The 25,900-nt window shown below is 40.8% G+C and overlaps 1 protein-coding gene across 5 annotated transcripts in view; it reads left to right on the top strand.

The window, feature by feature from the left end:
* CMIP (c-Maf inducing protein) overlaps positions 1–25,900 on the top strand; it is a 137,809-nt gene that overhangs the window by 52,126 nt on the left and 59,783 nt on the right. For 4 of the 5 annotated variants that reach the window (XM_052797270.1, XM_052797273.1, XM_052797271.1 and 1 more), the window contains exon 2: positions 20,777–20,902. In XM_052797270.1, the coding sequence (XP_052653230.1) occupies positions 20,777–20,902 (126 nt within the window). Of the gene's footprint in view, positions 1–20,216; positions 20,393–20,776; positions 20,903–25,900 lie in introns of those variants that run through there. The other variant, XM_052797275.1, reaches the window with a different exon arrangement.

Here is a 25,900-nt window from a genome sequence, read left to right as displayed (position 1 = left end):
TATTTTTAGATTTATGGTGAGGTAGCACTGGAAGAAACCGACAACTTGGGATTTGGGTTTTGGGTGTTGTATGCAGTGGCTTGTGCAATAGTACAGCTACTCAGAGGACCTCTTGAAGTGTAACTGTGCTTGCTCATTCAGTGGTTAGAGTACAGGAAGTTTGCGTGGTGGGGTGTGTGGTGGTTTTTTTGTTGGTTTTTTTTTTTTTTTTAAAAGGTTTTGGTAAAGTAGTAGATAGGTCATAGGAAATGACACAGCTGCTAGCTAATCCCTAGATTTGTCCTCTGCTTTCTTCTAAACTGCAGCATTTACTTCAGAATGTTGTTATGCAACTATACAAACCAAAGTGCAAATGTATGTCTTATATATATTTTGGAATCAAAACCACCCTGTCTTATTTTGAACCTTTGAGAAAAGTGATCTAGAGTTTTAATTACACTTTCCAGCCACATGAATTGCAGAGATAATTGTATACATCAGCATTGTCTGACCTAGTTCTGCTGCCATGCCTTTCATCTGTGGATCTCCAAGTGCCTGACAGAGAAAAGTCTTTCATATTAGAAGATGGGGAACCTGGGGCACAGAGAAGCAAAGCAAATATCCAGCCTGACAGTGACTGACCCCCAAGGGGAAGCAAGGTCTTCTGAGTCCCAGTGGACTAAGTGGCTCTTATTCCCTGTACAAGTGCCCACTGTTACTACTTACATACCCTGGTGCTACACGCTGTGTAATTGCATGCACATCTTTTTCTAGAAGATTTGTCTTGCATTTCTTCCCCTAACTGAATGAATGTCGTATGTGATTTCCCTCTAAGCCTCTCAGGTTTTTTTTTATACTTTGTGATTCTGGAGATTGCTGTTGCATGTAAGTTAGGTGTATATTTTCTGCTGGGTTTTATATTTCCTTTGATGCCTGTGACACCTCCCATTTTCTCTAGAGTTGGCAGTAGGATAGTAGGGGAGCAAAGAAAAAGTCTTTTTGCATTTAATTTTCTGATGCCTTTTTTTCAGAAAGTGGCTGGTGAAATAGTGGTTTCACTGACATACAGATATGTGACGTAGGTAAATAATCCCACATATGGTTAGCCAAGGCTTTGCTTGCCTAAGTAGAGAGTGGGTTTTAGCTGCAACGCTGTTTTGCAGTGTGTAAGCTGATCTTTTTCTGAAATTGAAATCAAAAGGGGACTTTCTGATAGGGATCAGAGGCAGTTGCACATTGCTCTGAAATGTATCTGGTTTAGCCCTGATGAAAGATGTTTATCTGCTTCCAGAATCAAATCTTCTGTTTATCTACAGAGCTGGAGTATCAACAATACAGTCTCCCACTACTACACATCCCATCCCTTGCTCACTGGGGACAGCGTACAAGGTCAGAGGTGCTTTAACACTCCTGACCCAATTTTTCCTTTGGCCTTTGTTCTGACTTTGCTCGTCACTGACAGTCCACGCTGAGTGCAGTTGTGCTAGATAGTGATTATTACCAGCCTCTTTCCTACAGGTGGTGGTTTTGTATTTGCTGTATTCCAAGACTGTAGCACAAAGAAATTAAGTGGGATAGACAAAGAGATTTCGAGGCTGAATGACGTTGCTTTCCTTCTGTTCATTGGCAGCCAGCTGTCACTTTGCAAAGCCCCAGTGTTGCGTTCGTAACCAGAGCTTTCAGATCAAGAGCAAGAATGCGAATGCTGTCCCCTGTCCTAGGGGGTATGTTTCTCCCTTATTTCTCCACCACTTCATGTAATTCACAGTGCTCTCACTGTGAAGCACCCATGGCCATGCATGCTGATGGTTGGGATCTGTATCTTCTATGGTCCAAGGATGTGGTAGTCTGTGCTTCATCAAAAGCTGACACCACTACAATTTATGGACTGATTGCCGTTGAATTAGAACTATTAACATTGTTTGAACTCATTTGCACTTAAGTCTGTTGACTACTTGGTCAAAACAAGAGGTTCTGTTTGCTGGTATAAGGTAGTAAGTGGCATACAGGAATACTAACAGTAGTGGCATGTGGGTTGGGGGGGCAGAGGGACGATCTGGGTGCCCTATGTTGAAGACATTGCTGGTATCTGCACTTTAATACCCAGACTGTGCTCTGACAGCGTGGCACTCTCTTATGGAGAACCAATCCCAGCAGGCCTTGTAATTTTTTTAAGGACAGTGTTAGTCAAGAAGCTTAGGGTTAGCTGTGCCTGTAAGGATGTGGAACTTGCAGGCTGGAGGGTTGCTTTGTAAAAGTGGCATGTAGTGTAAGCTTGTACGATACCACGTTATGAGTGGTGCTGTCCCTACTTTTGCCAAGTTAATTTAGGCAGTTTAAGAAAACAAACTAAGCTCAGCTGTCACGTGCTACTTTGGGATAAGGCATCTTATGTATAACATGATTTTATTTTGGCAGATTCTTCAAGTTTGGGGCTGTGCCTTTTTCGCTATTTTACACAAAATAAAGGCAAAGCGGCTATCTCTCTGTGAGAGCAAATGGGTTTGAGTCATTTATTTTTTGTATTTGACATACTCGGTTTCCTTTGGCTGAGAATAAGAGTAACTCTGTGAAGAGAGAAGGCAGAATCTGTGTCTGAGATATTTCAAAATGAGCTAAGCAAGAAAGTCTGTAGGTAGTCAGTGATGCAGTCTAAGGCACAGCCTAAAGGAAGGTGTATGAAACCTAGAAACCCTCAAGAGCCTTAAAGGTCAAAGCAACTTGTTAAAATCAGCAGGATAGATTGCTGGAAGCCGGGACAAAGCTGCCAGAAATGCAGTAACACGCTGGTCAAACTTAGCTGATTGGCTCCTCTCCGTTGTCACACAATTAAAACGCTTCTGATTTTTCAGGTTTGGTTGTTTGAAAGGTCTGCCTCTCCCTCTGGGACGTGTTTAGCTGCAGATGTTTATAAAATTACAGTAGCACCCTCAGTACATTCACTGACAGTGGGCTTGCTGGACTAACCCTTGCTGAGCCCTGGTCAGGCAGCACAGCTTGCTGCATGCAAGGTCAGTCTTTATCTTATTTGCATGGCTGGCCAAAGATCAGGCTGCTTTTAACACCAAACCTGAAATTGGAGGCTTGCTGTCCGCAGATTTTTCTCTGCTTTCTCAGGGAATAAGGAGCAGAAAGTCCGGTTGCTGACGTCTTTCAGCTTCTGCTGAAGCAATTAGGGAGTGCTAGCTGCAGGGTTCAGCATTCCCCTCGCTGGTCCTGGAAGGCTGTGTGAGGGAGGAAGCTCTTCGGTTCAAAGTGGCATAATCTTCGGTGGGAAGGCAGACCACGTCACTGCAAAGAAACGTCTTCAAAAGTTGCACATCACGACACTGATACGGAGTAGTAAATACGAAGTCTCCCTCCACCCTTGGCTGCTTTGTTGGCGCGAGGAGCCGATATTGCTGGAATGCGGAGACTTGGGTGTGTAAAATGTATGGGACTTCTCCCTCTGGACGGCGTTGTCTGCCTGTCGCTGAGGCTGTTTCGGCTGTAACGTGGGGGGGTACCTGGCGGCCGGGGGGCTCGCTGGCGCCTGAGCTTGCTGAGGAAGTCAAAAGCTGAATGCACAGAGCCAGCTCCTCTTAACACCCCAAAGGAAACATGAGGCGTCTCTTGTCCCGAACCAGGTTGTTAAACGTACAGGCTTCGTCTGCTATTAACTGGATAGTGAAAAAAGTCCACCTTGCCTTCAGGAGGAGATGGATTGCAGCCATGTATAGAAATTGTCTGACTTAATTATCTGACTCCTTTTTTTTCCCTCAACATAAGCATTTGTGAAAAAGTGGTTCTTTTTCTGTTATGTATTCTTTACCTAAGCTTTTTTCTTTGCAGTTCGGGGTCTCAGAACCAAAATATATGTGTCGTCAGAGCTTACTGTCCAAAAATCAACATTGTGCTACCCGCTGTCGTTGTTTTTGTGGAACACAGCACAAAAAGTTGAGGAATAACATGAATGAGAGTTAGTGAATCACAGTGGTAAAGACAAAATACTACTCCTAAGAATGATTGGTGTCAGTTGTAAAAAATAATTTCCCCTTCATGTTGAAAAAGAGAAATAGATATCAGAATTCAGGAAAAAAAAAAAGCTTTTATTTAACAAAAATAAAGCTACTGTTTAAGTGTTAGTTTTAAATGGGAAGCAAAGCATGAAACCACAGGCCATTTGTGTGTGCGCAGTGTTGCAAAAGACACAAAAGTGACTGCCAAGCACAGCAAACCCGAGCTTAAGAAGCGAGCATTCAGAAAGACTGTCCAAAAATGTACAGTGAAATCTGAAAAGTATGCTGTGCTTTTTTCCCTATTCTTTTTAAGCATGTGGAGAGTGGATGTTAAACTTCCCTTGTGTGTATTTTAAGGTCACTATCTAAAACTCATACCCTTGCGTACAGGCACATTCTGGTTAGATGTGGAAGCGTTTACTGGAATACGTTCAGAGAGCCCAGATCCTGACTGGGTGTTTCTGAAATTTTCCTTGCTGATTTTTAAACAGTTGTTCATCTGCAGAAATTAAGTTCTGTAGTTACTTGTCTTTTGACATTGTAGACATCAAACTTCAAAGGCTTGCTTGACTGCCAGATAAAATATTGGCATCCTTTTATTTCTAATAGTCCCTAAAATGAAAGAGTGTTGCAGGTTCTGAGCTGGAAGGAGTAAGTCTTGATCACGTTGGAATACAACTGGAATGAGAAATCTCATTTGCTCTCTGAAAATAATTTATAAAGAAGTTGAGGGGAGCAGGAAAGATGTCTCGGGTTTTCTGTTTTGCAGTATTGAAATAATTAGCTCATAATTGGAAAGGGAGCCTGATTCTGTAGACACATAATTTGTTTTTTAGCATAATACAAACGCACTGTTTTAACAGAAGAGGATTAAAACAGCTAGCAAGGGACTACTTTTAATTCTACTCCTTGTCACCATATGGTGGTTTTACTCTTCCGTTTTCTGTGAATATGAGTTATGCACAAGTTATGAAGTGCAGCATTGTAGAATGAGAGCACAGAAGACCTGAAGACCTGCCATACATTTGCCAGATCAGTGGTTTCAGTTTTTCAGTGTTCTTGCCCTGTTCAGGAATTTAAGGCTTATATTTGAATAGTGGCTGTACAAAGTTGTCCTAGATTACCTTCTTCTGATAGAAAAGATATTGTTGCATGTTTTTGGTGAATTCCTGCCAACATCTGAGAAGGCATAATTTCTGATCAGTCCCACTGGATTTGCAAATTTACTGTTCTGTTAGCTGGAGATGTATGTTGCTAGAAAAAAGAACAACATGGCAAATTTTTTTATTTAATTGGGGTTTTTGTGCTTTTTTCAGTCTCTGCTTTTACCATTTATGATGGGTGGTGTTAAATTCATCTCTAAACACTATTTCAGATAAATGTAGTGAAAGAAGAGACTTGTAAAAACTGACAGGTTCACTTGGTAAGGTTTTGTATTTTGTGAACTGCAGAATCTTGGTGAAAGCAGCAGTGACTGTGTGTCCTCAGCTGTGATTGCCATTAGCTTTGGGCCACTGGTGCATTATACAGCACAAATTAATATTAAAAACCCCCAAACAACCCAAAACCCAACGACACAAAAATTCCACAAAAAACTTATAAGAAAAACCTGTAATATTTCCTAGGGTATTTCTAAGAATTTTATAAAGTACAGACTTTTTTAGCATGGAGTTAGTTTTGTCTCAGGCACTCCAGTGAATCTGGGTTCTAGGGAGAGGGCAGGACTCCCGTTAACACTGTGAGAGATGACTTCTACTACTGCTGCTGTTTGCCAATTCTGTAAACCCCAGTTTAAATTCTGCTAAACCCCACTTGATCTCAAAACTTTGAGATCCTGCATTCTGTAAGTTTTTTCTGTTAGGATCAAAACATGAGCACAGAGGAATCTGTACCTGGGTAGCACTGGATGTTAGCAGGGTGTGCATGAGCCTGGCCAGCTGAGCAAGTTAGATCAGAAGTGCAGCTTTTGCCACATGAATGTCTGTTTCCTGGGCGGTGATCTGGCTGGGTTTGGTTCTGGCGACCTGGTGAAATGGACTGCAACACAGTACAGAAACCAGGGCACCTGATTTTGAGTCTTAGCATCTGATTCCGTGGGGGCTGGATTTTCCTGGGTTTGATTCGATTGCTCGTGGGAATTGGGAAGATGAAGACTCATGTCATCTTATTAAATTCTCAGGTTTCCTGTAGGGTTTAAATGATATCCCTAGAGCATTTTGGGGCCATTCAGGAGAAAAAGGAAGACACAAGAGTGTGTACTGCTTATTTTCCATAATGCAGTTGCATGTGGCTATACTAGATTTACTCTACTTTTGTATTTACATAACTCAGAGGGACATCTTTTAGCCTCTTGAATTCTGTCTGTAGTCTGAATTCATACCTTTGATGCTTTCCTTTGTGGAGAGCATTAGACTTGGTTACAGCTCAAGACAAAAGTGTCAGCCTCTGATTAGTCACATAGAGCATCACCTGAGTCATCTCCATCCTCAGCCTGGTTCAGTCTCAGCCTTTTTTAAGCTGTGCTGATGGTTGAGCTGCTGATTTCTGCCTCCAAATAGTGTCACTGCATATTAATGAATGTCATTAATTGATAAAAATGGTTCATGAGACGACTAAGATCTCAAGGAGTCCAAACTTAAGTATAATGGTGTAGAAAGTGATGATCATCTGTGTGTGACTTGGGTAGCAGCTGGAGTCATCTCTGGGAATGGTCTGATAGCTTGCATCCAAGATTCGTGTAGAATTGTCATTTCAAAGGCATTTTAATTAGGTGTTGTGGAGAGCAATTGTGTGATGTAGATTCTTAGAGAAAAAATAAATTCCATAAAGCTTCAGTCACTGCGGGTTTTCTTTTTTCCCTAGACCTTCAGCAACTGTGAACTGCATCAGGATACTCAGAACAGGTTTGAATGCTGTTAAGAGGACCAACAAAGTCAAGGGTAGCATTCATCCTGCAGTGACTAGTGAAATGTATGATTTTCTTCTGTGTGTATGCCTTAAACACCATTTTTTTGGCAGTAGAAGTGTTATCTTCAGCTCTTGTCATCCAACATTTGAATGGTCTGACATGGCTATTTATGCTTTTGTGTCTGGTAAGGCTGATGGACAGTTCTCATAACGTGCCTTGTCAATAGCTCTGTGTATTTGTCGTGGCAGTGCTGAGAGCCTGTGATACTTAGTTCTCAGGAAGGACAATACAGTTGCCATTCTTCTTTGTCCTAGTATGATTTTTTCCTGCTAGGAAAACAGAACGGGTGCAGCATTAGTCAAGGACCGTAGTTTTTAACGCCTGAGAAGAAACATTGTGATTGTCTAGTCTGACGTCTTCAAAACCTCATCCAGTGAGTTTTGCATTGACTTGTAATTTGCAGTTCACTAGCTTTTCATTGTGTTCATGAAAGTGTGAGGGAATAGACGACAAGTTTAGGGGTTTATTCTCAGTTCTTTACTCATGTGATGAAGGTTTGTTGCAGCCACTGGTTGCTTGTCTCAAAATGCGTCTGCAGGATCTGAACTTCTAAATGAAGTGCACCAGCAGTTTTCCTAATGACTTGCTCAAGCTGCTTAGTTACTGAAGGACAGAGTTATGCCTCACTTTCTTCACATGAGTAAAGCCTAGCGTGGCCACTGAAATAACTAATTTGGTGCTTTGTGATGCAGCCTTTGTTCTTGAAAGTACCAAGGCTTGTATTCATCCTGAAGACAGTACTCTCTATGCAATGTTGTTGAATCTTGTGTGCATCTGCAGCTGTATATTTAGAGTTGGGTATAATACTTCTAGACTAACAACAATATATTTAATCTAATGCTAGATTACTGCTGGGATTAGCCGTGCAGGCTGTGTTTTAAGAAGTGCTGTTAGAATTCAGTGACATCTACAGTACATCTGCTGCCATTGAGGCATTACTGCTGCATCGCTGCCTCTTGCAGGGGTCACAGCAGCAGGCTGGAACATTGTGTTTCCAGCTCTGTATAATAACCTCCCAAATGAATGATATACTGGACAGCAACTGAAAATACTGATGAAAATATTAATAAAAATAAAAGCATAGAGAGACTGATGACTAGGTATATCTTCCTTGTAACTGGGCATGTAGAGACGGTATGCGTAGATGAGATAAAAAAGAAAATGGGAGACAACAAGAAATTCAGAGGTGTGGTTTGTCTAGCACTGGTGTTTGTGGCTGAGCTCATAATGCTCTGATACGCACAAGATACGCTTATAAGCAGTTGCACCTTTGAAAATATGACGCTCTTTCTTCATGCCTAATCCTTGCATCACAGGAATGGCTCTCAATGTACAGTAATGCCTTTGATCTGTAGTTTGGGAGAGGTATTGGCAGAAAATTATTAGGATTGGCTGTGGAGGTGTTAGGATGTGGGTCAAACTGCAGCTTTATATCAGTACTTTGGATCTGAGTCTGATTTTTTCTATTTTGCAAAGAAAATGATTTGAGGTTAAGGTTCTGAACTTAAATCTGAAGCAGAGAAGCATATTCTCGGTTGTTCTGTGAATTTTTCAGTTGGGTTTAGTGATCCAAAATCTTGCAAAACATTGGAGTATTTGGAAATAATCTGCTACAGTGTTTACAGTGTTGAATTTGGTTTTGGTTTCTGTTTTATTCATTTCCAGTAAGAGCTGGTAATTTGTTGCAAGGAAACAAGAACAGAATCTGATTTGGAATTCAAAGATATGTATTTTTAAATTATATAATTTTCAGAAACAGAAAGCAAAAAGGTCTTTCTCAGCAGGATGCAAGCTAGAGAAAAAGGCAGAGGTTACTTTATTATGCAAGCTTTCCATTTCCTTTCCAATAATAATACTTCCCTAAAATGCCTTGATATCTAGTTGAAGCTTGCTGATCACTTGGGCTTTTTTCGGAGGTTAACATGGATGCTGTGCCTTATTTTAAGATGCTTTATATTTAACCTGTTCCTTTGTCTCTTGGGAAATGATTGATAAACAATCCCTATATTAAGCATTCTTCTTTAAACGTTATCTGGGAAGATGTAAGTAGGAAAATGAAGCTGTTATATTCTTGATACTCAACCCTTCCTACTAATTCTGCTCTGGTTGTTTTCCTGATAAGCCAGATTTTTCTCTGTTGTTGTAAACATAATAGCACCATGAGATTCTGTTAATGCTGTAGTGACAAGTAGCCAAAGCGATTAGAAGAAAGCTGATATTAACAGTAAGTTCATATATAACTTTTGTTCAGCCATGTTTAGTGAGAGTTGAGTTTATCAAATACAATGTCAAGAAACTGAAAGATGAGAAACAAATCCGTGCGCTGTTCAGTGCAAGTGGCCGGTTGTACTTCAGGGCTGGCCTGTTGTGTCATTGACCTCTGCTGTTAGGGGAAGCAGGATCGGTGTGTAACGCAGAGCTGTCCTTCACTGGAGAGAGCCTGACTTGTGAATTAGAGGGGGCAGGACATTTCCTCAGTCACCGTTACGATTGTGGGCTGTGCAGCGGTGGTGTCCTACAGTGACGTGGTGGTATTTGTGGATTTTGATTACACACAGGAGGGCAGGAGCGGTTATCCTTTTTTCTGTTCCTGCTTTGGGTAAAGCTGATGCAAGCAGAAGGGGGCAAACCCATGATGTGGATTCAGGTATAGAGTTCAAAAATATGTCTATTGGAAGCTTTTGTATTCTGCTAAACCCAAAATGCCATAGAAGGGAAGCAACTCATGTTTTCATCAATGTTTGGAGTCCACGTCATTAACACTCAGTGGTAGTTATAAGTCCATGGTGATTTGGATTCTGATTTATCATTAAATGTTAATGTACTTTGGTAGTATTGGCTTTCTGATAGCTTTCTGTTGGAAAATCTGTGGCTAGCTTAACTTTGGGCAAACAATTCACTGAAGACCATTCAGATTACCTTGGCAGAAATTTCTTGGACTAATAGTAATAACTGGTTGTTGAGGTCAAAGCTCTGAAATGGTATGCTTCTCTCACCCTTTCCTCCCTGAGTGGAAAACTCAGTCTACAAAGTTGTGTTTGCAGTATTTGAGGTTTTATAGAAAACAGCTATTTCCTTTAGAGACAGTAAATAGATTAATAAAATAATCTTGACAGAGGGCAAGGATGTTGCTGCAGAATTATGCACAGGAAAGCTGGCTTGACAGTGTAATTGAGCTTGAAAACCAGAACGTAATTGCCAAGGGTGGGAGTGAAACCTGCAGCCATTGTGCTGACACAACCTGAAGGTCTAGCTCGTCTAAAAGGCTGGAATTATTTTAAAGCAGATTTTGATATGAAACTGGAAAGGAGAGGGGGAGTCAACCTAGTCTAGCAGGCAAAGCTGCTTTGTTAGGAGGGTGTTTTTTCACTGAACATATAACTCTCAAGTGATATTGTATAAGCAATTTCTATGTTGATGGGTAGTGTGCTAGATAATTTTTCCCTTTAAGCAGTAGCATTGTGGCCATTTTTATGGACTGAGAATGTACGTAAGGCCAAATAAATAAGCAGAGGAGATCCAGAAAGCCATCTGATTTTCCTGCAGCCTGGGAAACACTTGTGTAGCTTCTCACCTTCAGGTGTGCATCACTAGCTGCTGGGTGGGTAAGTAGCTGTTTTCTTCCAGAATTGCATCACTGAGAGATGCATCTGCATGGTCTGGTGTGTTGTGTTGTGTGAGCCCCTGCCTGCTCTCTTCAAACACTAGCAGGGAGGGCATGTACCTCTGTTTCTTTGCCCATGTGTGAGCCCTCTATCAGAGGATACAGAGGAAATAAGTGAGCGTGTCTTGTTGAGGGCTGAATCATCCAGTTGGAACAGAAAACGTTATTGGAGGACTAAGGTGGTTTAGTTTTCCAAAAAACAGTGTGAGAGCAGTGCGCGATGCATTAGTGTCTGGTAAACAAGGCTTCTCTGGAAATGCATCTCTCTGGAGCCACATGCATTGCTATCCCTGGGGGGACTATTACAATTCCTTGGAATTCTTCTTCAGCCTTTCAGGAACCGCCCAGATAAAAGGGTTTGCCAGTTTCACAGTGCCTGATTGTAGGGTTGCCCTTTGTTTTGCTTTTCAAAGTGTGTCTGTTGAGGTGATGGTAACAACATCCTTTGTAAGCAGGTACCCATGCTTCACCTTAGGCACTCTTATTTAGCTATCTTGAAAAATAACTTGCTAGGCTAATAAATGTTGTATTGAAACTAAAAGTTTGCTAGCTGTAGTTGGGTATGCCAGCTTCATACCACTTCATTCTCCGTGAGCACAATGCCTTTATGATTTTAGATAAATATTTAATTCATTTATTTTTTTTAAACGAAAGAGGAAGTGTCACTTTAAATACTTCATTGTATCCTTTGCATAGTAAGGGAGCTCATGAAGGTAATTTAGGTTCTAACTGGTGCTCTGTGTCCTCTCCATTGTCCACTTACCAGTCAACTGACACTTTTCTCAAATATTTACTCTGATATTTCACTGCAGTTGCCCTCTCCTTCTCCATTCCCTCACCATCTCCCTTCCATGGAGGTATCGCACATATTTCAGTTACCCTCTATTTAAATAGCAACACTCCCTTTCAGTACAAACAGTCAGTCATTCATTAAACAATGAGGAAGACCAACAGTGGAGGAGGTTATGGGTGGGGCCAGGAGTCTGCAAGCACAATTTTGCAGAAGACTTCCTGCTGAAGAAGAGAAGGACACTTTCCGTTAGTGTCAGAGTGTCATTCTGTAATGCTGAGAGAGACACCAAATCAAGAGGAAATCACTGCTGCAGACACAAGAGCTGATTCTCTCTTAAAATTATGTAGAACTGTCCAAATTATTGTTGAAGGTAGGACATGTGAAACAAAACGCTGGCACTTGAACCATGTTTTCCCACCTCCTCCTGTAGCAGAAGGTGATTCCAAGTGGCTGTGACTCATCCTCGGGAGGTCCCTGGGTTTTTTTGCCTACTAACAGTGAGAGTTTAGTGAGACTATCATTAGCAGAATATCTATAGCTTTTTTGAAGGCTCTGCTACATGTCCTTTCTCTTATCTAATGTACAGCAGAGAGCTATATTAATATTTTTCTGAGTGAGCAGCTGCGTGGTGCTTAGTTGCTGGCTGGGGTTAAACCATGACAGAACTCCAGACTTGCTCATCTTTTCTCCAAAAAAGATCAGAATAGAGCATTCCCTGTTGGGAATTCAGAAGTGTAGTTGGGTTACTGCACTCCCTGTCCTGTACTTGTTTATCAGATTGAGATTGGATGTGGTGTCCTGGGAACTGCAGGGTTAAAAGTACATTAAAAAGAAAAGGAAAAAATTGTTAATGGAAACCATTTGACTATTGCAGTGTCTAAGGGTTTCACGGCTCTACATGTAAAAGACATGGACATGATAAGTAGTTTTGGAGAATGCTTGTCTGAATGAAGAACAAGAACTTAATATATAGCATATTTATGCTGTGTTTAGTTTTGCAACAATTTAATTTCTAGCTCTTGTAAATAAATTGTAGTAAGAAATGAGCTGGGATGCACATTAAGAAGGTGGTGAGAACTGTCAGGATTGCGGAGTCCATGAGTCAAATTCTGTATTTCTAATGAGACGTGGGATCCTGGATAGCTCAGCTTCTTAACAATTCGGTATTTTATACTTGGATCACCTTTCAGGTTAGACTTCATATGTATAGGTGACAGAGGTGAATGTACTGCTTCCCTTGCAGCCGTCTTCAGCCTTTTCAGTTTGGAAAGCCCTAAAATTTTCCATGGGAGGTGCAGATCCTTGCACAGTGGATGTGACCCTACTGATAACAGTTGCGGTTTCCTTCTTAACCTCTTGTTGACCTACTAGAGATAATGAATGACAGGCCTTTGAAGATCCGTAAACCAGAAGTAAAAACCAGTGTAAGTGCAAGGACAATATGCAACAGAAACATGCTATTGCAATTACCTAAACCAATTTCGAAGAACACAACCAAACAGAGATCTCCTGTTTGTAGTACATGTCAGTTTGGCCACGTTTCCAGTTATTTAACAGACTGATTATTTTCCAGGTGCCGACTTTGTATTTGAAATCAGCTGGTGATCTTTCATTTCCAGCTCTCAGGGCTGCCTCTGGTTAAAGTAGTCATTAAAGGGTGGCATTTTAGTATAGTGTTGTCTGGCTTGGACTGAAATCCTTCCACCCAACCCTTTCTCCTCTCTCTGGTTTATCGGCATTTGATACATTTCATGGCGTGCCATATGGCTGATTTATTGAAAGAGAATTGAAAATAGAGAGCAGCCTTGACTCAAGAACGGTTTGTGGATGCGGTTTTGTTTTCTGTCACATCATCGTCGCTATGGTGACTTAGCAAAGATCTGTTTAGCAGTCACTAGGTGTTTCATGTTCTGGCCAAAAGTTAGGGATTTTCCAATATTCCTCGTAACAGTTGTTTTACAGAAGTATGTGTGTGTGTAGTCTTCTGCAGTAAGTCCCTGCTACTCTTGTATGTATATTGTTGCTTCTGTGAGAAGGTGTGTACCTGCTGTATTTTGGCTGGTGGCGTCCCTTCCTTCCTGAAGTAATTTCAAGGAGGGTTGATAGATAACCTACCTGTCTCATCAAGGTTATTGAGTATTTCCACCCTAGGAGGGATGTCATGGAGTGCAGTGATAAATGCAAAGGGATGGAGAACATGAACCCTGCTAAGGAATGGTCCTTCTTAAGAATCGGTTATGCAGTTTCAGGGGAGGAGGAGGAGGAGGATGTGTTTGGAGCCGATTCACATAGTTGGATTCAGGAAGTCTGAGCTCTTTTCCCACATCTCTCAGGCTTCTCATGTCACCTAAAGCATGATCAAGAGCATGATGCAGCTACAACCTTAACTGAGATTTTCTTCTTCTAGGCTGGTAAGTGGGGGATAGTAATTCTTCTCTTGAAGTTCCCTACGTTCATTGGGAGGGGTTTAAGGCTGCAGCGCACTCTTGGAGAATTGCTGCTCCCAGCAGAGGCGCTCCACCTGGCAGGTGAGTCGGGCCAGGGTCTGTGAAAGTCTCGCTGTGTCTGGCAGGTTGCGTCAAACACATCTCCCTCCCTTCCTGCTCCCGATCACTGGCCTGGGAGCAGCCTTCCTGCCCGTGGGCGGCGATCTGGCGGATTTGGCCACCACCTCGGTGGCAAGTTGTGGTCAACGTCTAGCTCTGCAGTGGGGCAGGGGCGCCTTGCAGAATGTTCTCATCCTGGTTAGCAGAGGTTTGAAAGCAGGAGACAAGGTTTCTTACTTAGGCTTGACCTCAGAGAGAGCTTTTGGACACCAGCACCACAGCCGATTAAGCGTTCAGTGCTGCTGGAAGTCCCAGTGGAGTTTGCTTTGTTATGCTAGGCTAACCAGAGAGAAAGGGTTGATTTCTTATGGGCTTCTTAGACAGGGTCATCTTGATGATGGGCATCTTCAGAAAGTCTTCAAGAGACATGTGTTATTTTGCTAAATATAACTGTTGCTAAAATGAACTGAACACTTAGAAGTACTCCTTCAGCTGGGTTTGACAGTAAAAGAGAAGGATCTCCTCATTAAAAAAAAAAAAATTCTGCATGCATTACAGCTAACATAATAAATTTTGCCTGCATATATAACTCTCCTGTCATGGTACATATCCCATAATATGACCTTATTTTCCCTTCTTAATGATGAACTTCTGTTCTGTGCTTTAAACTTATTTTGGATCTGAATTAATTTGAAGTTCTTCCCTCTGCTGGTGTCTGCTGCACTGATTTTGCAGATTTTGTAGCTCATATGTCTTAATGTTGAGACCAGTTTTTTCTTGTCAGCTCTTTGATGAACAGTTTAGGCCTGTCCATTTTCTATAGCTCCACAGAACTGATACTTCAGCCCCACTGCAGATTGGAAGGGGTTTTTTTCTGCACAGTCTGGGGTAATCTGTTTCTTACTGGCAGCTCTTACATTTTTATCAGTTTTGTAAGGTTAATTAATGCAACAGCCTTCAGTCTTAGTTGTCTTAAATATTTAGAGGAAAGAGATTTATGCACATTTTTGCTGCAAAGCTAGATTTGGTTGAATTTCTGAGTTAGATTCCCAGCTGGTATAAATCAGTGAAGTTACACTGAAGTCTTTTGGATGATCAGCCTAGCAGAGGATCTGGTCTTTCTCAATTAAATTGTGTCACTTACTGAAGTTGAGCTACTTTGCACTGAGCATACGACAGTTGCTGCTGTATTTTTGTGTAGAGAAATATGGGATGTATTTCTACTATCTTTTGTCTCTGTGTAGCTACAGACAGGTGTGTGTGTGTACATTTATACACATACATACACACATGGATGTTTATACACACAGTCACCCACACACAAATAAATGTGGTAGGAAAACTCCTCCCTCTTTTTCCTGTCATTAATTATGCAGTAGTACACCCTAGGCTTCAACTGAGATGGATGGGTAGAGTCTCACTCAAGAATCCGGCCACTGTGTCCAAATTTGTTTCCATGTATCAAAAAGCTCCAAAACCAGCCAAACAAAACCCCACCAAGCATCGCTACTAAACTTGGATACATTTGGGAACAAAGCAGCTCCAAGCAGAAATAATTTAGATTTGCCCCATAGAGAGATCTCCTCCCCACGCGTCCCTGGATTAAGCACCCATTTCACCCAATGTGGAACTCGCAATGCACAGAGCAAGTGAGGTCTTTTCTTATGGTCCAACACATGAAACCTCCTGCTTATCGAGGAGTGGGAAGGGAATAGTGATGATGGGCAGGGCGGGGGTCTGGGAAGTGTGATGGATTAGATGAGAATGTTGTTCCAAGGAAGCTCAGAAATTCCTTTGTGCAGCTTTGGGGCTGAGTTGGGTGTCTCCCCGCTGTTAGTCTTTCTGTCTGTTTTCTTATCACGTTAATCTCTGTGAGATTAACATTGACTTTAAACTCTTTCAAGTCATTATGACAAGTGAGCATGGCAGTAAATTCTTCCATATCAAAAGTGAGACAAATTGTACTGCGCTGCATATTATGGCGTAGTACTACTAATTGCTTAACTTGATAAATGTCTTCTGGTAGGTTATATAGTTAATGAACAAAGATGTTAATTGCTCTTATCTGAAATAGCTACATTTGCAGGGGCGTTCTCTGGAGCCATGGATGTCTCCTAACAGAGATTTATTTCAAATCATCCATTGTTTTCAGCAGTTTCAGAGTCCATTACCCTTCAGTGTGCCGACTGAATAGTCTCCACCCCCATCAAAGTTTTGAGAGCAATCAAGTCTTCCTGCATGTTACTCAGCAGGACTGAATCTTATTTGGGTATGGAGAACTTATATGTAATAGAGTATGCTCATCATCCTGGGCTACAGCAGCATGGCTCATTCTTAAGAGCAGTCAAGAAAGAAATAAGCACCTGACAGTGGAAGAGCAAGGGTCTGGAATAGCCCCATTTCCCCCCACAATCTGGAATATTTAATTGAGAAAATCATTCTTCATTGCTGTTGTGTTGGTGGGAGTTGTCAGTCTAAATATGTTTTAATGCAAATAACCATCTCTATTTGTAGAATTCATCTTTTCTAGATGCTTTCTTTGGAAAATATGCAGCTGAAGATTTAGTACATTATTATATGAGTAAGTGCATACAAGCCTCATATTAACAATGGACGTCATGTTTATTCTTTCCCTTTTAGAATTTCCCATGGAAACAAGTGGGCAGATTTTTGCATTATTGAGTAGTCTGCTGCTGCTGACTTTTCCCAGAAACGCTAACAGAAAACTAGCCTTATGCGTGAGCCTACATGTTCTTCCAGTTTTGGGAGCACTGGATTCCCCATAGATTTGATTTACAGTAGGTTTTGGTGTGTGGCTATTCTGGTACAAAGTTGTTTCAAAGCTGTATGATTAATAAATATGGAACTGGAAAAAGACAAAGTTCTCACTGAGGTTAAAACATACCTGATTTCCCAATGGAGAAATTGCATGTTCTGTTATGAGGCTAAAGGCTAATGTGAAGAGAAAAATCTTTCCTTGACTTAGGGTTTTTGTTTGTTGTAATAAATTTCATTTTCATTTATGAGTCTCTTACAGTTTTTTCAGAACATGTTCAACAGCAAACAGCCAGAAGTTAAAACTGTAACTGTAAATCTGTAAGCTGACATATGTAGATTCTCTGGCCAAAGTTTCCTAAGTCAAGATTAATTTTGTAGAGTGAATGAGAAAAGTGCATTATCTTGCTTCGTTTGATAGATTTCAGACTTTGCCAAGAAGTATAAATCTCCTTTCAAAAATGACAGCTAGAAAAATAAAAATGATTATTTTCTTAAATAAAGGCATTTTCAACTGAACTTGATGTATTACTGCTCCAAGATGCTGTAGCTTTAGACTGTCTCATACCAATAATTAGACTGAAATATTCAGGTCCTCACTGCTCACTCCATTCCCCGTGATAACGCTGCCCCCTAAGTTATGTTAACATACTAGTTTCTGTTTCACATTAGAAATGGGGCTGAAGGAGCTAAAAAGCAGTCTGGCAAAAGCTGGATGGTTCCCTGATCTGCCTGATGCCACAGCCAGACAAATATTTGTACGGGAAGAGGCAAAGTGGGTGGATGGAGGTGGGAATGCTGCTTAAGACCAGTATTGATGCCAGATGCTTCATGGTGACCCACTGAGGATCTGTCTCATTTTAGGTATTTTCAAATCTCTGAATCCACATTTCTGGTCTTTCGTGTTGTTCTAATTTGAATTTCCCATGAAGTGACCTGGGGGTGAGGATGCAGCTTCTGGGGGTGTGTGCAAACAAGACCAGCTGGAACATGAGAACGTGCAACACTTGCACTGCTTATTTATCGACCACAGTGATTCACCGTGATCGACGTTTGCATACCTGAATGTCAAAATAGTCTGTATTTTAAGAGGAACCAGTGACTCAGGCTGTGGTTTTACCTCAGGCCATTTCCTGATAAACGGCTGAACTGTGCTTGGTCCTGAGAAAACACAACCGGGGAACACCGCTCCGTCCTTGCACCTGCGTGTGCGCAGGGATTAGGGAAAGGACAGCTTTGTGTGGGGCTGACCTTTACCTCGTTAGTGCCGTGGTGTCCCTGCGAGGAGCACCCTAGCCTTGTGAGGTCTGGGAAGCCTCAGGTCGGAGGACAGCTCTGTTTCAGTGCTTCTTCAGGGCGTTTCTGCACAGCCCTGATGTGGGAGTGTGGTCTTCAGTGTTTGACAGCATCTATAAGCACAGTCTCAAGGAACTCTACACAGTGATAAATCACTTTGCTTTAGACTCTTTCGATTGCAAAACAGAGGTGAAGCTGCCTATATAGCTGGTGTTTTCAGAATTGAAAATATTTCACTTCCTAGAACATGGTGTTTTTAATGAAAACAGAAACAATGCATATGATGTTGCGTATAGAGATTAAAATAGATTTGGGCTATTCATTTTTTGAGTAAGATAGCAAACAACTGTATAAAGCTTTGTGTGTGGTATGACTAGATAGAAGGTATGGAAGTGGGATCATGAGAGTGCTATATAAACTACCTCATTGGCATAACGCTTTCGTTTGGAGAGATTAGCCATCTGTGTAATTCCATGTTATGGTTTAGGTAGTCTTCCCATCCTTTGCAAACTGCAGAACTCTGTGTTCCTCCATTCTCCTTAATGAAGAGGACTGCTCTATGAGAAGAGGTTTATGCCTGAGATGAAATCACTTGTGTATGGCTACAGAGCTGTGATTGAACTGGATCAGTTGTCTTTAATGATGTTTAAATGGATGGTTTAAGGTGTAGGAGAGGCTTCTCTTGGGAACAGATTCTGTGAGAATTCTTCAAATCCTCTTTGAAGTTAATGGAGGGTATTAAAGGGCAGTCAGCACCTTCTTAAGAGAGAAATTTAAATTGCTTTGATTAATTTAATTTTATATTTGTGTCGGCTGGTTCCGGACTTCACCATTCTCCGGTTTTTTAGAGCACGTTTTTGATAACTTTGCCTCCTGAGCGTGCTAGATTTTATGCTGGCTGTTTTCATATTTTTCCCTGAGTGTTGTAATGCTGATTACCAAAGGATCTTGGGCCTTTGACTTCCTGTGAGAACAAGATAATTACTCTCCAGTAGGCAACTCATGACGTACAGTATCAGCGTTAAGCCACTGGGATTCCAGTCACTAGTGTAGAACAATATTGTGGGTAAATGAATAAGCAGAAGTTTATCATACTTCCTGCATAACAAGGTTTTCGTTAAAGAGACAGTGAAAATTGTTTTCAGCGAGGGCTAGTGTAAAATGAATGCTGCCACAACAAACATTACTGAAAAAGATATTAAAGTTCAATTCCCTGGCTTGCTGGGTTTTTCTTGCTGAAAAGACAACTGTCTTTTTGTAGCAGAAAAGATGGATGACAGGGCCGTCACTGCATTTTGGCAGATGACGTTTATGGCCTTATGAACATGTATGAGGTGTATAACTTCAAAGTATGATTTCCAGATGCACCACCTACTTAACTTATGGAAGAAGATTGTACCAATTAGAAGTAGAGACGTTCCAAATGCAATTTGCTTATTTCACACTCGCCCCCAGGAATCCTGTGTTGTGATTTTAAGAGTTGGCCCTGTTTGACCCTGAAATAGATGTGGTTTCTCCCCTGCCTTCTTTATTTCAAGACTGTCAGTTAAAAATAACTTACGTATTGGGTGCAGTGGGAGTAAGTTTGAGAAGTTTAAGTTATATGTAAACCAGTAATAGTGAGAAAATAATTCATAAACGTGATGAGCTCTATTCTCTTGCAAGACATGGCCAACCCAAGGGTTTATCCACGTGGTGGGATTAATCATTTCTGTATGAAAATAGTTTCTCTGCCATAGCAATACTGATCAGTTCGCTTATGCTATAGCAAAGCGAAATAAATGACGTCTTTGAGGACCTCTGTTAAATACTCAAATTACTTAAACAACATGAAGACTCGCATAAAGTATGGTGTATGTACATATACTCGATAGATACACGGCTATGTATCTGTGTATTTATTTATGTTTAGAACATAATTTTACATGTGCTTGCATATATACATTTATATTTCAGCTTGTCTCAGAGATAATTGTACTTCTGTAATGCTTAAGAATTATGGAGATACTAATAAGGAGTTTCATGTTTAAGTTTGTTTCCTTGCTACTATCAGTTTATGTTGTACATGTAATTGCAAAGCACACTTACTTATTTATGTTTTAATTGTGACTTTCACTTTAAACTGGGCATCAGCAGTCTGTGCAGGAAACCAGTACTTAACGTACTTAAGATGAGTAGGCTGAGATGAGTAGGTTGGTTGCTTTGCTCTGCTTTTGCTAAAAGTTGAGGGCTGAATCTTTGGAGCCCCAAGAAGCACTGTCGAATGTATCAGTCTAGATTTTGATGATGTGCTTGATCAACCTTGCAGCCAGGGAGAACAAGAAAAATGCATGGACTAAAACTGCCTTAATATAGTACACTGCTGTTCTGCCTGTATGACTGAGATGCTTCTTCACACATTTATAGCACGTGCATGGCCAGACCCCTTCATAACTCAGTTCAACTTGAAATTACATTCCATTGATTTTGGGACTCCAGAACAAGTGCAGTTTGACATTTTTGTATTTCACGCAACTAGGTCTGGCCTGGTTTTGTTTTTATGTGAGTGATCTTAACACTTGAATGAGTTGGATGAAGGTGGCTGGGTGAATCTCTCTGTTGAATGGCCTGTATAGGAATTTTGCTTTCCAATTAGATATTTTGCAGATATTTTCAACACCAACAGTAATTTTGATAGTGCTGTTCTTACTTTGAAATTGTGAAACTTCTGATGACTAAGTAAACATTTTTTTTTTACTCTCCTTTGTTTTCTTGCAGCCAACTGGGTACATGGAAAACTCCATTTCCTACAGTGCTATTGAAGATGTTCAACTGCTCTCCTGGGAGAATGCCCCTAAGTACTGTTTACAGCTCACAATCCCAGGGGGTACTGTCTTACTGCAGGTACAGTAAACACAGAAGTACAATTTTCTTTCTCTCTTACTATGAATCTCCTTTAACTTCTGTTTGCTGTGCATGAAATCTTAATTAGATGGACTCAGAAAAGACAGAGAACTCAGTGCTGTCAAATTATCTAACCACCAGAAAATTTGCTCAGGATGATGCCTCTGAAACTCTTCATGTTGTTTGACAGTCAGAATGGAAATTTTGGGCTACAGCAATTAAATCTTCTTGCTGATTATGTGCATCAGAATAGTGCTCTGTGGAAAGGCACATTGATGCAAGCCTGGAAGAATTGTATTTTTACATATAGTCCTATTCCTGCATGAAAAAAGTTAAAAATTTCAACCTTCAATTTATATAGGAAACCCATAACTTGCACTGGAACTGACAGGTATCTTTTTTTAAAAGGTATTCGATCTTCACTGGAAGATTTCAGTATATTTGTATGGATATCTACATATGCTACTTTTCTAAGTGTTATTTTAAAACAGAAGACACTGCGTTTACATTATTCCAGATTTCTTCATCCACTTGTGAGGCTTTGTAGGATTCCTTAGGTCATTGCAAGTTTTAGTGACAGAAAAGCACTCCACAGCACTGAGCTTTGGAACTACTTTGGAGTAGGAAAAGAAAAGCAATTGAAAACCCAGCTGCTTGGCCCCCAAAGAACTTAAAAAGAATAAATTGACTCCAACTTAACTCTTACCATAGTTCTCAACATTGTTTCAAAGACAATTTGTTACCTGTTGCCCTTCAGGAATTTGCTTTTTCAGTTGAATATACAGCCATGACTATTGTGTATATGCATTTCATGCAAGTAGGACTGTAAACAGACTGGGTGAGCAATTTCTGCAGAAAATGCGAAGAAAAAAAAACAGTTTAAACTGTGGATAACTCATGAAAAATTAAAAAGGATATTTTTTTCTTGAAAAAGTATGAAAAACTTCAGAGGATTGATCATAATAGAGCTTGTGTATTTGGGTGTGTACACACACACACTTACTTTAACTGTACCACTTTTGCACAAAATGTAGTCTGATAGATAAAAAGATGGGAACATACTGAATGATACACTAATGACTGTGATGACCATGTCTGCTGGATCATTTGTCCAAGAAAATCATGGTACACATTGCACCATGGTGCACAATCCAGCATTTCATTATTTCTTGGTGGTGAATTGTTTGCTGAAGCCCCTGTAGGACCACAAAGTGTGTGACACCATATGTATCCAGGGAGGTTTAGTTAAAGCTCTTCTGAAACGTCTCTACCTGCAGATCATGTGAAAAATAACCCAAGTGGTATCATTCAGTAACCCAAGGCTAGGTGCCAAGCTGGTCCCTGTTTTCCATACTATAGACTTCTGTAGAGATGTGGAACAGCAAAGTTGACTCTGAGTTGGGAAGCCGATATGACTAACGCTAGGTTGCGCTAATATGAGGTCTGGCTAGGTCCAGCTTTTCTTTGCCTTCGTTTCAGACAGGCTGATGGGTCTGTCTGTACACAGAGCTGATTAACAGCAGCCTAGAGAACACAGTACTTGAGTTCAGCTCTTCACGTGGTTCTTGTGCTTGGGGTTTGGGATGGTTTTGGAATGTCGTAAACATACCATGAGGTTTTGATGATTTTCAACATAGCAAATAGACTTTCACTCTGAAATGGTTAGAGGTGTACATGGAAACATTCATGGCCACATCCTTTGTGGAGTATATTTCTCGAGCTCTCCTTCATTTACTTCACTGGTGTCATCCCGGGGTTTTGCAGCCCTGTGAAAGGGTGCTGCAGCCATTCCCACATTTTAATCTGAAATTGGTGCAGCTAAGTAAGTTTGGGATGCCCTGAGAACATCTAACTCCTGCTGCATAGGTGGCATTTGTGTGTCTTTTCACATGTCCTTGAAGCACAGGCATGTGTCCCATTGCACATGGAACATACATACATGCCTCTGCTCAGTGCCTAGTGAATTTCTGTGGCTTAGCATTACTTACTGATTTTAGGCATTACTGGGGAGTGTAGGGAGGCTGATTTCAGACGGGCTGCTGCAAGTCCACCTGAGTCCTGGTTCTGTGGTTTAAAAAGCCTCTACTGTGCGTGACATTGGCGAAGGTGGGAAGACAAGCCATGGTTTCCCAACAGCTAGATTAGGGTCCTCATTATTGACAAAATCTTCCTTGCCTAATCCATTAATTGACTTAATTAGGAAGAAACTAATTTGTCAAGTTTGATGATTTTGATTTTTCTCTTGTGATAATTTTGAGTCTGTTTTTTCCATAAGTTTTCTTAGTGGTGCTAGCATTTATGTTTATATCTGTTTCAACAGCTAGAATAGTTACATCTGCCTTTCCAAATTCCACTTCTAAGTCTTTATTCTGTAGTTTATGGTAGCTGCCTTTACGGGCTTGCTGAATAGGAAACAAGATAAAGTTTGAACCCACAGCTCCCTGCTGAGTTTAAAGGAAATTGGTAGGGCGTGCAGACTCTAATCTGGAGCAGCCTGCCTTTTGTTTCTTTAAAAATATCCAACAAACAAATAATTACATTTGTGAGAAAGTAACATCTTAGCGTGGATGCTTTAGTATTTTCTTCGAAAACATTGGTGTCTTTATGTAACCTTACAGGAACTGATAAAGAAGTGCAGTGAGCTGGGCTTCTGTTATGTTTATTGCTGACTGGCTGAGCAGACTGGATCAGATTACATTATAACTCTATGGGAATTTCAACATAATTGAAAATACAAACTTTAAAAATGTTTTTAGTATGACTTGGTCCTTGGTAGCGTCTCAATTCATCAAATGTGGCCAGATTGGAGGGAGTATAAAAATAGATTTCCCTTATACAGTTGTAACGTGTATTCACAAATCCAAAACAGTACTAAAAGTTATGTTTAGTATACTTTAAGAAATGAAGATGCAAACCCCAGATTTATCAAGTAGTCAAGTTCAGCAGAAATTCTCTAGTATAGGTGATGAAAAGTCTAAGTATCCAAAAAACACGTTCACCAAGGTGCTGGGAAACGGAGATGCTGAGAAAGCAGCCCTTGCATACTTCAGTTCTTTCCAGATTTCCGAGAGACTTCAATACATTTATGGGAAATTGGGACTTCCAGTCTTTTATAAAATCATTCCCTGCTAGTCTGAGCAGCAGCATGCTCTGATGTAATGTCCAACTCTGGTATCAGGAAGTGTATGATAGTGGAACAAGTCAAACTAGTCCAAAATATGTTCCCAGTACTGCTTCTTCTGAAATGCACTTTTGGTGAAATCTGTTTTTTTGTTTTGTTTTGTTTTTCTTCCAAAAACTTGATCTAAATCAGGTTTATATATATAAAAATGTTTAAATGAACTGTTTTGACTACCCCCTGATTTATTTCATATTTCTGATTAATTTCAATTTTATATTCTGATGTATGTTTTTGCAGATGCTGTATTGTAAATTCTTTAATACTATGGGATACTATTGATATGGTTTGACATAAAATGAAGCATTTTAGTAGTTCTGAATCACAGGCTTTCCTGATTTTTCATTTTGCAGAACAATTTAAAATTCCAACTTCTGCTTCACTGATTTGAAGCAGAAGCAAATTTTGTACAACTGGCATTTCCCTCAGATGGAAATTCATTTCCAGCAATCCTTGTGGGAGGATGTCAGCATGTGGTGTCAGAGCATCCTTCGTTTGTTTGTCTGTGTTAGCCATGATAAATGTCACAAGAGAGTCCCAGTCCATGTTCAAGTTCTCATCCCCCCTGTCTGCTGTCACCAAGGTCTATTTCTGGCTTATTACTGCACAGTAATGAGTCAGAGAAGGAAGAGTGCCATTACCTTTCCTTACATCATCCTGATGTCCTCCCATAGCAGTACTGACCCATCCCAACCTATTTTAACACATGAAATCTGACAAGCAACGCCGGAGGTGATGTAGCTCCTCTTAAGAAATCAGATCACGCTAACAGGACGTGTCTACCTGGGTTTCAGAGGAGGATTTGGTTCTCAGGCAGCAAACGGCTTAATCTGGGCTGGGATCGCATTGAAAAGTCATCTTTGTGCGTGTGCTTCCCACTCAGCGTTTTGTTGTATAAGCACAACTGTCTGAGCGCAGGCGTGTTTCACCACCCAGCGTTTGGGGATTCTCGTCGTCCCCTGTGGGAGTCACGGGCAGTCAGTTTTCTAGACGTGCTGGGGGCTTGTGTTTTTTTTCCTCCTGCCAAATGATGTGGTCCCTGGTCCATCTGATGAGCAGCAGTCAACTCTCTCAGACTTTTTTTTTCCTTTCCTACAGTTGGGATAGCAGGTGTGAAAGAAGGTGTTGCTGAAGCTGGGTCGTAGGCCACAAGTTCTTTAGGCCGGGAAATAGGAGATAAATTTAGCCTTTGAAGAAGTGGGAGCTCTTTAGTGTCCGTAATAGCTGGGCCTCCTTGAGCTGGGCTGAACTTCTGCTCTTATGCTTTCCATTTGTAAAGCACTGTGTGCAGTTATGGTATTGTGTGGATGATTATGAAGAGGATGCTGCTATTGATAGTGAAATAACTGGAATAACCTTTTGAAAAAGATTGAAAAAAATTTAGAGTATGATTTCACAAGCTGCTTAACACCAAATGTAGGAAGAGTCCCAGGAAAAAGTCTTTGGTATTTCAGTCATGACAGTACTGCCTGCTTTCCCATGGTGTCCTTTCTTTCAGATGGATCCTAAATGCCCTAAGGCCGCCACTTCCATCCCTATCGCTAGTGTTGTTTTATTCATTTCTTGGCAATCAAGTGTAGTTGGAAGGAAAAACAAACAGAACAGGAAGCCTTGACAAGCACAACAGTCTCACACACACACGTTCAGCTCGGTGCTTGAGCATGCTGTTTTTGCCAGGGAGTCCCCGTGGTAAATGTTTCCACTGGATTTTTTAGTAACATTTTATTTTAGTCTCCAAAGAGAACCTGGCTTTTGTTTTAAGTGTGAGTCTAGCTGATGTTGCTGGTGTGGAGAGGTCATGCAAGGACCAGAATCCAGCA

This window comes from Harpia harpyja, chromosome 9, assembly GCF_026419915.1.
Source record: "Harpia harpyja isolate bHarHar1 chromosome 9, bHarHar1 primary haplotype, whole genome shotgun sequence".
Lineage (NCBI taxonomy): Eukaryota > Metazoa > Chordata > Aves > Accipitriformes > Accipitridae > Harpia > Harpia harpyja.
This window is presented reverse-complemented; position numbering and strand designations above follow the sequence as displayed.